Source organism: Nannobrachium achirus, assembly GCF_963921795.1.
Source record: "Nannobrachium achirus genome assembly, chromosome: 15".
NCBI classification, from domain to species: Eukaryota; Metazoa; Chordata; class Actinopteri; order Myctophiformes; family Myctophidae; genus Nannobrachium; species Nannobrachium achirus.
In genome coordinates this window covers 16,506,187-16,519,650 of record NC_137822.1, presented here as the reverse complement: position 1 = coordinate 16,519,650, position 13,464 = coordinate 16,506,187, and the positions used below count along the sequence as shown (strand labels likewise).

The 13,464-nt window shown below is 41.1% G+C and overlaps 1 protein-coding gene across 3 annotated transcripts in view; it reads right to left on the bottom strand.

The window, feature by feature from the left end:
• Positions 1-6,740: 6,740 nt before the first annotated feature.
• LOC308300114 (nipped-B-like protein B) overlaps positions 6,741-13,464 on the bottom strand; it is a 43,830-nt gene continuing 37,106 nt past the window's right edge. For all 3 annotated transcript variants that reach the window (XM_080743893.1, XM_080743895.1, XM_080743894.1), the window contains exons 44-47: positions 12,821-13,176; positions 12,317-12,491; positions 9,219-9,428; positions 6,741-8,636 (exon numbers count right to left, since the gene is read on the bottom strand). In XM_080743893.1, the coding sequence (XP_080600019.1) occupies positions 8,277-8,636; positions 9,219-9,428; positions 12,317-12,491; positions 12,821-13,176 (1,101 nt within the window). In that variant the 3' untranslated portion in view covers positions 6,741-8,276. The remainder of the gene's footprint in view (positions 8,637-9,218; positions 9,429-12,316; positions 12,492-12,820; positions 13,177-13,464) is intronic.

Genomic DNA, 13,464 nt, shown 5'->3' with positions numbered 1-13,464 from the left:
TGGAGAAGTAAAAGAAACTACACTTTACTCTGCCTCCGACCATCTCTTCATGCCAACTGTTAGCTGTCTGTCTATTTGTGTCTCCTCCACACACATTGAGGACAGAACATGCATCATGATTATACTAGGAGGATAGTCTCTTTCTGTACACTTCAAAAAAGGTTTTATGTGGCCACACCCACCAGTTCATTAAGTATGCCTGGTTGTCATGGTGGGTGGTGAACCAGCTGAATTAGACACACCCACGTGTGTTGGGTGAATGGTAAAAGGGGAGGGCATGATTATCTCCAGATAGAGTGATGTTGTTTTTGGATCAGCAATTTTGGTGGCAGCCTCAAGAAGGAAGGGCCATTGCAACGATTGCCATAGGCCTCTTGTTCATCCTTGCTTGGCCTTCTTTCACTAGAGCCAAATGACCTCCTTTCAAGTCAGGAGGGACATGCGTTGTGAGCAAGTAGATCGGCTATTTTCACAATTTCTGCCTCTAATATTTGACAATTTGGCCAATGTTTAATTTGTCATTTCAGAATGAACAAAATCAATAACAAAAGACAATGCATAGTTATGTTTTCCAGGAACTTCCAGGACCCTTGATCATTCCCAAAACTTTTCCAGTACTGGAAAAATATTTTTCTAATTTCAAAATATTTCCAGGAATTTCATGACCGTGGGAACCCTGTCTCCACCTCCAAATAACAAATATTTAATAATAATAATTTAGATAAATCTTATTTTTACCTGAGGATCAGGTTGATTCAGCCCAGCTTCTCACATTGATGGGGACGTTGATATTAACAGGATTCAGGTTGGGTGTACGTACGGGTTGTAACAAAGTCGCAGCGGGCACCGCTTGATAGAGATGGTCTTGGACTGTCACATTCAGGAGTAGGCCTACCATTTCTATAAAAAGAAAGAAAATATCAGCAACACAACATCGGCTATCAAAGTGGTCTTTAGGAACTAGGGGTATATATTTGAACATCGACACGATACACGGACGATATTGGTTCATTCATGGCAATAGGATTAGATTAGCAAAGATATTAAATCTCTGTGAAAGAGATTACTGACATTTATCGATACACCAAGAGTAGCTATATGGAATGGAAAAGTAATTAGATCCCTTTTTTTAATCAAAGTCACAATATAACAAATCAAATTCACACAGGGTTGCTCATGTTTACTACAGAACACATACAAACAGGCTACTCACAGATATGATCTCTGTATGCTCCAAAAGAATGGGAGAAAAGCATAGAAGTGGCTGCATAGTGCTTCAAACCAGAACTGACTGTCTTCTCAAACAAAATCAGACTACAGGTGTGCTTGTGCAAACTAAAACAGGTGCCTCAAATAATTACTAAATGCTCTGTCTGCCAGAGCCAACATGAACGATAGCACCACCGAGTGGCCAGGTAAAAGTGTTACAGCATAACATTAACATACATTCAACCAAATGGAGATCTGATCCATGACACTCCCCGCCTGGAGTTATAATTAACTCCACACAATAACTAAGTACTAATTCAGTTCTTTGGGGACAGAAGAGTCACATGAGAGATGGGTCTTGAAAAGATCTTCGTTGTCCCTTGCAACTTTCAGCTTGACTTTTTTCACCATCCCATCTTGACTCGGAAGGGCCATTGCAACGATTGCCATAGGCCTCTTGTTCATCCTTGCTTGGCCTTCTTTCACTAGAGCCACATGACCTCCTTTCAAGTCAGGAGGGACATGCGTTGTGAGCATGTAGATCTGCTATTTTCACAATTTCTGCCTCTAATATTTGACAATTTGGCCAAAGTTTAATTTGTCATTTCAGAATTAACAAAATCAATAACGAAAGACAATGCATAGTTATGTTTTCCAGGAACTTAAGTTAGATGCCCAAGGCAGAGAAGGCCTCGATTTAACAAAAGAGCACAGAGACAGACACAAATAGGCCAGTCAATCTAAGTAAAAAAAAAAGGGCTATAGTCGGGGAGCCTACTGACTTCTCTAATTATATGATAGATGTAATTAAATACCACTCACCCCTGAGATCACGGAAGGCCATCCAGGCAGATTAGGCCTTCTTGGCGTTGTTTGGTCAATGTGAGTCATTATCATTGACCAGTTGGTGCCATAGTTGGGGTAGAGGCTAAGGTACAGGCGTGGCGGAGTTCGCCACACATGGACGATGTTGCCTAACGCCTGCCCCTGACTATAGACATAGTCCAGCACTTGGACATCCATCGTTGCCATTTCTATAAAAGGAAAAATATATCAGCAACACAACATTGGCTATCATCAAAGTGGTCCTTTAGGAACTAACTAGGGGTGTAACTTTATATTTGAACGACACGATACACAGCCGATATTGTTTCATTCATGGCAATAGGATTCGATTCAATGATTTAAAATCAATATAGTAACTATTTAGCAAAGACATTAAATCTCTGTGAAAGAGATGACAGACATTACAGACTTATTTTTTGGACCGCAATGCTCATGAGACGATTTTAAGATGACTCAATGTTATTCTCCATAGAGAACATACTCTAGTCCTCTCCTCCCCTCCTTTTTTCACCCTAGTCCCCTCCTCTCCACAGAGTTCCCACACATCTGAATACCAATTAATTTCCAAAACTTTTCCAAAATATTTAACCCGATTTCCAGGACTATATAACAATAATTCAGCTCAATAACGAGTCGCTTACTCCTATACGCAATGCCCAAAGACGGGTAGTGTATGCCAGTGGTTCTCAACCTTTTCAGGCCGGCCCTCACGCCTCGCAACGCGAGGCGTTGTGAGCATGTAGATCTGCTATTTTCACAATTTCTGCCTCTAATATTTGACAATTTGGCCAATGTTTAATTTGTAATTTCAGAATTAACAAAATCAATAACGAAAGACAATGCATAGTTATGTTTTCCAGGAACTTCCAGGACCCTTGATCATTCCCAAAACTTTTCCAGTACTGGAAAAAATATTTTTCTAATTTCAAAATATTTCCAGGAATTTCATGACCGTGGGAACCCTGTCTCCACCTCCAAATAACAAATATTTAATAATAATAATTTAGATAAATCTTATTTTTACCTGAGGATCAGGTTGAAGTCGGGGAGCCACAGGCCCCCAAAAAAAGAATATGGTTTTAGCTGTGACGTCGTCATGACAAACTTTTTATTTTAGTTGTTTCTGTTCATTTGGTCATTAAGGTACACAGAATGAGTAACTTATATTTGGATGACCCAACGGATCATAAAAAACCCTGAATGATCACTAAAATACTGTTAGCCAACATGTAATGAAATACCCCTCACCGCTTCGACATGTGGCCTGGTGTTAGGCAGTCTGGGCATTAAGATGTCTATGGCGTTCATCACTTCAGCCCAGCTTCTCACATTGATGGGGACGTTGATATTAACAGGATTCAGGTTGGGTGTACGGGTTGTAACAAAGTTGCAGCGGGGGCCCTGCCTCATCCGCACCGCTCGATAGAGATAGTCTTGGACTGTCACATTCAGGAGTACCATTTCTATAAAAAGAAAGAAATATCAGCAACACAACATCGGCTATCAAAGTGGTCCTTTAGGAACTAGGAGTGTAACTATATATTTGAACATCGACACGATACACGGACGATATTGGTTCATTCATGGCAATAGGATTAGAATAGAGAACAGAGGGGTTCTACAGCGCGCCTCAGCCTACACGGCTAGTCTGGTGCATCACAGGAGCAGGGACAGATGTATGCAGTAGAGAGAGAAACACTGGAGCAGCTCAGACGATTTTGGCCTTTTTATTATTCAGGTGCCAGTACAACAGGATTGACTAACGTTTCGATGCCAGTGCATCTTCGTCAGAGTCATGAATAATAAAAAGGCCAAAATCGTCTGAGCTGCTCCAGGATTAGAATAGAATAGGATATAGTAACTATTTAGCAAAGATATTAAATCTCTGTGAAAGAGATTACTGACATTTATCGATACACCTATAGTAGCTATATGGAATGGAAAAGTAATTAGATCCCTTTTTTTCATTTTGCCTTTTAAAATAGCTAAATACAAAGCACAAATACTTATATTTCCTTTTGCATATCAATAAAGTAGATCATTGCAAATTAAAAAAGATTTTTCGATTCAGTTACTATATCGTTACACCCCTATTAGGAAACAAATGGACCCATTGGTACACTCCGAGAGTTAAATTCACATTGCTTTTACAATATAAATTGGAGACATAGAAATGGCATTAAATGTGCATCCGTAGCCTAATCCTAATGCATATATATTATTATGGATCGGAACTTTTGACCCACAAAGTGGCAGCCTCGAGAAAGAAATCCAAAATGCAAAGGGAATACATAATTGCTCATAACAACCACACCAGGGGGTCTAATGAAATACTGTCACCCTCCTAGATGAAAACCAGAAAAAGTACAAAACTATTGCACCACTTCTTTAAGTTAAAGGCAAGTACAAGTAGGCTGACCTACAATGCCAAAATGCAATACAGAAACTTGGCCACCATGTACTTTTTGCTTCAGGGCGCCCCCAGGGTTCTGGGGGCTTGGTTCTGGGCTCTGTATGTACCTGGGTTGCCATGTCTGCTTATAATAAGCAATTAGTGTCTTTAAAAAAATAGTATAGTTGCTTATTGGGCTTACTTTCTAATATTTTTTTAAACCAGTGGTTCCCAAATCTTTTCATATCAAGGACCCCAGATTAACATATGTGTCCACAGTCACAGACACCCATCTGAAAATATGTGGTGCCAGGGACCGCCACACATATATTTAAAAAATATTCAAAAAAAAAATTCCCCTCAATGGTTTTTAAAATGCAAATATACAAGCTCCCAATATGTTGCAATGTGACACATTGTGAGCTTGCTGATCTGCTATTTTCACATGTAAATGTAAAGTAGTATAGCTTAGTCGCTTCTGTTGGGCTTATTTCTTTGGCAAAATCTGGCAACAGACAATTCCCTGTCAATTCCTTACTTGGGAGGAAGTGAAAAGATGTTTTGCCCTCTGTAAAAGAAAATGGCAGCCTCCGTAGAGAGGGCCAGGAATAAGGTGTGCCAAATGTAGTTCTAAGAGCGGCCATTTCTTGGGTAAACACAGCCTTACATGGGTAGGCTGTGATTAGACTATAGCATTAGTTCTATGCAATCAAACAATTGAAACACCTGTGTTTTGACCCAAGAAATGGCCGCTAAGGACTACAATGACGTAGCCGCTGGCACACACTATGGGGCTGTTAAGTATGACATCATTTTGTAGGCAGAGGAGAATTTCTGCCCCCAGTTTCCGTGAATCTTTTTACTATTTACACATTTTTCTTCTCTTTGTTGTTGAAAGGAAAGTGTTAGAATTATACTTTGAATACTGTTGAAATAGCGAGGGACAGAAAATGCTCTGGGGGCAGAGTTCTCCTCTGCCTACAAAATGATGTCACGGCTTAAAAGCCCCATAACCTCGCCTACCAGGCTTTCCCCAGCCTATATGGCTCTGGATGTGCATGCTCTTTTTGGCTGTTTGTCAGCTTTTTTCTCCTGACAAGGATTTCCCCCAAGATTACAATCTTTATTTAACAAGTCGGTAACAAAAAAAAGGTACTTTATTGTAATAGATATTGTAATAAAATAGTAATTAAACAATTAAAAGGAAGAGCCCTAGGCCCTAGAGCATTGCAGCGGAAGTGGTTTACTGGTGCCACTTAAAATCTCCCATTCATTTCCCCCATCGGCTTTTACAAAAATATACATAACAATTATGTTAAGCCTAGAACCAAGCCAGCAGGATTGCAGTGAATCATGAACATGAAACCTTTGTTTCTGTGAAAAGAACATTTTGAAAATCGCTAAACAAAGCGTTTTATTAAATGTAGTATATCAAATAATGTAATATTAAAATATGTTTAGGATCAAAGGTTGTAGCCTATGGTCATAGCGAGTCAGTCTGGATTCCAGGCTTTTTTTCAGAAAGGGAGGTGATACGCCTATTCTTTGGCAAAGAGATTTAGAGTGAAAACAATAATACATGCAGCAAATGGTCAGTCGGATTCGGACACTGGTCAGCTGAACACTGTACTACTTGCTGTAGCCTGTGCTCATTATGTACACAATATTTTGTAGGCCTTATATTGTGTACCGTGTTTTTATCCTATACACACATCATGACTATTTAACTGTGCTCCATCATGTTGTGCACTGCAATTTTCATTCAGAGTAAATAATGTGCACCAGTAGGCTATGTAGTGAACATGCAATTGGTACTGGTCTGCAAACCGATGAATAACATCTATTGTTGAGTGTCTAGCAAAAAAAAAAAAAAAAAAAAAATCCCTGTAAAATGTATGTATATTGGGCGTTTTTGCATATTATGCTTACTATTACATATTTTGTGGGGTATCATACATTTTCTACTGTTAGGATAGAATGCCACTGAGATAACCTATTTGCTACAGGGTACAGTATGCAAATGATAAATGTACTTGCATTATAAAAAGCTGGCTTTGTTATCTGGTTAACATTATACAGAGTGTACAATCTACAAGTCTGTCCCTGTTGTATCTTATATAGATCTTGGTCATGATCACTAATAAAGAAAACAAAGGGATGTGATAATGTGCTACATTATGCATTCTGAAACTCAAATCCAAACAAGACATGTATCAAACAGAAGTAAAAACGTTTATTGTATTTGCTCCACCAGAAGTGCTGGGGATCCCTTATCCAGGTGACCTGTTGAATATCAAAACCAAAAGAAATATCCCTGTATACAGGCACAAATACTGCATTGCTTTTTACAGAATAAATTATATGAAAGTAACTCCATTATACAGCAGAGGTAAATACAATGAAGTAAAACAGGACAAAAATGAAGTTTCAAGTTGCTGGGACTATAGGCTAAACTGAAGAACCATCCGGTGATAGTTTAAACTCCAAGAACACTTTATTAAGAACATCAACAGACTCATTTCCAACATTCAGTTTCATTTTACAGAACTTTATGAGAGGTATAAACATTTTTTTTCTTCTAGTTAAACTATGATACAGTGGGAGTAAAAATCTAACAACCAAGTTGCTGCACAACAGCAAACACACTCCCAAACAATGTTTTCCCAAACATTTCATATTTGTGTGTCTGTCTTTTGTTCCTGCGTAACCTTTTTTCTTCCTGAATTCTATTCCATCATTGACCATTGTGCACAATATCGTCCCCGTTAGGTCCTTGCACTTATTGTTTTAAAGCTGCATTGTGCAATGTTTTTGATTTATTGAGACTTCACAGTCAATGTTTTAGTTTTCCCCCATCCTTTCTAAAGAACCATTTAGACCTGGTACACCTATACGCCTTGGTGTCATTTTGCACTTTTGAATAAAATGTTGACGTTTTTCCAGAAATCAGTTTTTAAACCGTTTTTAGAATCGGCATCAGGTCTAAATAGGTTAAGACCAGGCTCCCCCTTCCTAGTTATTTATTGTCCTTCCTCACTCTTTAAACAGAGAGTCCAGTAAGGTAAAGGCATCTGTCCTCCTATTTCTAAAGTTTAATCTATCTATTTACATCAAAACCTCTTTTTGAAGAAGCATGGAAACGGTGTAAACGAACTACAGCCTAGCCTTAACCATATGCAACTGGATAGCTTGGAATATGCATTTTTCTTCTCCTGTGGTGTGGGTGTGACTTAGTGGGAGATGAGAACTCAGATGAATTAATGTAAAGGCATCCAATTTCCTACCTTCAGTAGATTCCTCACAGCAATCTGGTTTTTGGTTTGCATGTAAACATAGGTCAAGACGGCAGCCACAACCTGCCAGACAGAGATCGAGCTAGGGTGAATACACTATCAGGTATCATTTGAGATTGGATAGAGGTGTGACAGAAGTGTTTCTAAATTGAGTGGCGCAATAAGCCTTCTCGACTGAATTTTCACTAAGCTCCATTCAAAGCACCACCCTCGACACCTGAACTGCCAGTACGAGCAGAGTTGTTCGATTTGTCTTGCTTTAACAGCCATACATGTAGTCTGTTGGGTGCCTGTGCAGTATTGCTTTGATAAGACGGCCAGGGATGGGGAGCCTGGAGGAACTGCTGTAGTTGAGCTGGATTATTTGGACACAATGGGTTATTATTGTATCTCCCCTCCTTTATCAGTAGGAGACATGTTTTCCACAATGCAACTTTAATGAAACTCCTTGTTTAGTTTGGAAAATATTCGATCCAATATTATATCCATCTTGACTTTAAGTTGGCTGCAAATGTTTTCTGACTAACTTGGGTCGATTAATGGGACTTTCCCTCCTTGGCTGCATACAGCGCCCGTAAAGTTTGTACCACTCCGTTTGTAAGCTTGTGTCCACTCGTCAAGACTATTTTCTTGTAGATTATGTCTGACTCCTTGATAGTATCCACCCAAGGCACCTTTTTGCGACCATCCCGCTTCTTTGCCTCAGCCCACGGGCCAGAGTAAGACCCAGCCATCCAGTGTATACTATAGCCAGTGCTGGTCTTCCTGATGACCCTCGCGATCTGTGGCCGCTCTTTGACCTTTGAGCAGCAGATGGCGATAACGTCTCTAGCCTCCACTTTTGCATTCATGTGACCTGATGCTTCTGGAGACTTTCCACCTTTTTTTGGATGACGCTGTAGAGATAATTGGCAGAGTTTTAGTACTGGTAGTCATTACAAGCATCCATGCAAACTATTGCTCTCCACACAGAGGCAAGGAGCTGTAATCCACTGGTTCGTCAGGTCCAGGTACCACCAGGGGCCCAAATGGACCCTTGACGGTCTGTAATTCTTGAGAGTATACAAATGGAACCATTTGTATACTTTTGGTACTATTTGGTACTATAAGTACACTCAGAGTTAGATTAACTCAATTCACTGCCATTGACGGATTACATTGGCCATAACTATGGATTGCAAGGCAAAAACAAGTTGCGTTTTTCTCTACTTTCATGGAAGTACAGAAAGCGTGTCCGTGAACGATCGGGGGATCACTTTGTAGTCACAAAATATTCTGTGACTACTTGAAAAGCAAAGGAAAAACAAAAGATAGCAGCCTGGCAGTGGTTAGTAGTTTGGTTAAATATTCTTGGCAATGTAGACTGGGTTCCCAGAGATAACCCATTGTACACTATGAGGTACAGAGTCATAGGGTCCATTTGGGCCGCTGGTGGTCCCCGGACCTGGTGTTGAAAACCAGTGCTGTAATCTACTTACTGTAGGGGCTCTGTCATCATCGCTCTCATCATCATCATCATCCTCCTCCTCAGACGTCTCGATGGGAACTTTCTGTCGGTGGTGGTGGTTGTGGTTCCGGGGCGTTGGACCACCCAGCAGTGAGGTAATGGCTTTGTTTCTAGCGTTGGCGCTCGCTTCAGCCTCCTCATCTTCTTCATCAGGGTCCAAATGCTCCATCAGTAACTTAAACTTGAAAGACACATTCTTTAAATCAGTCCATCATTTATTAACACCATTTTAATTACAGAAATATTGCATTTTCCACGTTGTATATACCTCCCTGACCAAAGGTGTGAAGCGCACACACAGTGTGACAATAAAAATCTCAAATTCATTGTAAAAGATGAACTACTGATCAATAGTAGATCAAATCAACTTTTGACAACTTGGACAAGTGAATCAATATATGTACTTCTGTTCACATCTGTGTTTCAACTCCACTTCTTCATGGGAAGCTGCTAGGACAATGGAAGGTTGTGGGTACTACAGATGTGATTATATATGTGCATATATTTATTCAAACACTTTGTAACTTACTAAGAGAAGGTGAGTTTAAGAGTTCTAACTCCAGAATAGGGGTGTCGGCGGTTAATCGGTTAGCTGATCGTTAAGAAATAACCGGTTATGCTAATGGTTACTTTTGATAATAATATGATCGCATTGTCCTGTCCTGGATACTGGTGTTTGACTATGGGGATGTGATTTTGTTAAACAGACTGCTGGTTTTGTGTCGCGCGCTGCTGTGTTTTCTTTTCCTCCTCTTCCTTGTCTTGCTTGTGAAGCTCGCTGCTCGCTTGGAAATCAAATGGCACCGCCATTGCGCGCGATAATTTTGTCAAGATTGACGATAAAACACAACACAAATGATGTGCAACTCTCGTCGTCAACATCAGTGTTGTCAAATCAAATTAATGCGAGACACCCGGTCAGAGAGCAGTGGCAGACTTCACCGTCAAACAAGCTCTGGTCTAACGCTAAGGCCCAGAGCTAAATGAAACTTCGGCGAACTTGTGCTGCACGTGCAGAAAAGATGATTTGACAGCCAACTCCAAGATGATAGCCAAAGATATTATTATGCCAAGGTACTCGATCTCTGTCTGGCATGCACTGTGCCCTGTCGCGAAACGAAAGCGCGACAAGAGAGCACGCTGCTGAGGTAACCGGAACGATCGCCCCAAAACACACTCGCCCCCAGTGTTTTATGGTTAGGAGTACATGGTGGATTTGATCCCCAGGGCGGGAGGCGATCATGTTTTGGGGCGCATTTTGTGCAGCGCAGGAACAAATTAAATTAAATAAAAAGTTGGAAAAATTAATAAAAATAAAAATAATTAAAACCCGTTAATTAACCGGTTATGGCTGACGGTTAACCGGTTACTAAACCAGTAAGACTCCCTAATCGGGAGATAAGCGACCGTTGGTCGCTTATCTCCTGTCACACTGCTGACATCAGTATGACATCACACCGTACACAAATGACCCTTATATAAGACCGGCATTATCTACCGACAGATTAGTAACAAGATGTCAAAATCATTGAAGGTTTACCCTACTAACCAACTGTTTACCATAGCAACCATGTTTTTTACCTTAGCAACCAACTGTTTACCCTAGAAACCAACTTTTTACCACAGCAACCATGTTTTTTTTACCCTAGCAACCAACTGTTTACCCTAGCAACCAATTGTTTACCATAGCAACCATGTTTTCTTACCCTAGCAACCAACTGTTTACCCTAGCAACCAACTGTTTACCATAGCAACCATATTTTTTACAGGGCCTGGGATTGATGACATCAGAAATCTCCATATATGGGCATGAAAGGGATTTTGTTTCTGGAAATATGTCTGTGGGGTGCCACATTTGGAATAAAACACTTACATCACACATCTGGATATATGGGCATAAAACTTATGTTAATTAGTAAAGCCTGGGGATCTCCATATATGGGCATGAGGGGTACCCTAAAAGGGCATCATCTGGGAATAGCAAATATAGTTATCCTAGAAAGTGAAAATCTTACATCAAAGGCCATAACTACCTACCTACCACCATACTGCATTCCTCATTAAACTACCTACCAGTAAGATGCCTAAGGGAGAAAAGCAAAGGGCGAGGTTGCACCATTTCTTGGTCTTCTGGCCAGTGATGTATATCGGACCATTTAACCATATATGGAGACATCTGGTACCCAAAGATATTCAAAGATATGGGCTTAATATTGATGACATAAGGGATCTCCATATATGGGCGTAAAAGGGATTTGGTTCCCCTGGCATCACAGGGATCTCCATATATGGGCATAAAATGGATTTGGTTACCCTGGCAACACGGGGATCTCCATATCTCCATATATGGGCATAAAAGGGATTTGGTTCCCCTGGCATCACAGGGATCTCCATATATGGGCATAAAAGGGATTTGGTTCCCCTGACATTACAGTGATGTCAGTGGCTGGTTCTACAGAGGGGATCTCCATTTATGGGCATAAAAGGGAATGTATGTATGATGATGTCAGATATCATAGACGTCATAGGACTTTCACATAACGAATAACTGAGTAAGCATGTAAACCCGTAAAATCTATATTTGGGCATGGCTGATTTATGACCTCATCATGATGACACGAGCAAACACAGCTGAATTGTATAAATGATCAGTGCAGAAACCAACAGAAGTATTTGACCAAGACTCTTCGATTTAAACATCAACAAAGGTGTGACGTTTGTTGATGGTCACGTGTGACGTGTGACGGACGGACGGACGGACGGACGGCCGGTGGAGGTTTTCATAGTAAACTGCTCCCTGACGGTCGCAATTAACCGTTAGTGACATCCCTACTCCAGAAAGAGAGTGCTTTGCCTGTATATAAATCTAGCAGGGAGTTTCACGGCAGCAGGGAGGTGAATCGGAATAGGATTCTAGTTGAGGTGCAGAGAAACAACCAAATAACAAGCAAAAATAACTGAAGATATGTGGCTGGCTGTGTATAATTTTGACCTGCCTCTGGAATCTGGATAGAATCCAAACAAAAGTAAAAGCTTTAGGTTTGTGTTGTTGTGACATTGCATGCTTACATCCAGGTACTGTTTCACAATATTCCTCTTGGTCTCATAGCTGATATCCGAGTTGGCCAGGTCACTGTTCAGGAAGTCGAGTGTCTGCCGAGGGTTGAAGTGCACATTAGATTTCCTATTCACAGCCTTGTCGTACACCTTGGCAGCCTCTGTCGGTGAATACTTCAGGATTTTGCTACGGAGAAAGGAGAGATTACGTTTGCATCAGTTTCGTGAACAATCGCTCAAATTCACACGGCAGCTATTTTACCCTTCTGTCATACTCCAGGCCGGGCATACATGGGCAACTGGCAGCCTGGTGTCCCCCACCTTCACTTAATGCGGCCGGCCCGTGGGGCTCTGAATACTGGTTTATTATTGATTTCAGCCGTTCGAATTCCAAAAACAATTATTACAGTCCATTGCATTGTATTTTTTAATGTCCAATGTACGGTATTTGCATTTCCGCTCCTTTCCAACTGACCACATTGGCGGCCCCCACGTTTAACCACGGCTCTGGCTTACCTGTCTGAGAACCCATAGAGGCTCTTCAGGTGCTGTTTCAGCACCAGGAGCAGCAGGATGCCCTGGGAGGCGTTGGAAAAGTCCAACAGGGGCCCTGGGTTGTCTGGCAGACGATCCATCACCGTGTCCATGTCCTCTATGTCAGAATCAGAGTCCGGGGCCGAATCAGAGTCTGAAACCAGAGGCTTCGAGGACTTCTTCAGCTGCCGGGCGACCTGGTCGTCCTCATCGCTGCTGTTGGACCTGCTGCTGTTCTGCTCATCCTCATCCTCAGAGCAGTATTTCCTCTGCCGAGTCTGCTTCTTCTGCTCCTTCTTCTTCTTCTTCAGCTTCTGTGTGAGGCCTTTGCGCAAGGACTGCAGCACAGAGCGCAAAGTCAGTCAAACAAACTATTGCTAAAGAGAGGCGTTGCTAAAGCGAGGTGTTGTGAGCATGTAGATCTGCTATTTTTTACAATAGAACCATGTTATACAAATGTAATGCCTCAACTCTTAGTGCTCGTCAGGATGGTGGGTCCCCAGTTAAAATATCATTATTTTGGGGGTTGCGGCCTGAAAAGGTTGAGAATCACTGTACTAGAAGAAAATAAATTTAAATAAAAAGGAACAAATAACTGTATTAATGGAGTGATGTTAGAAATGTCT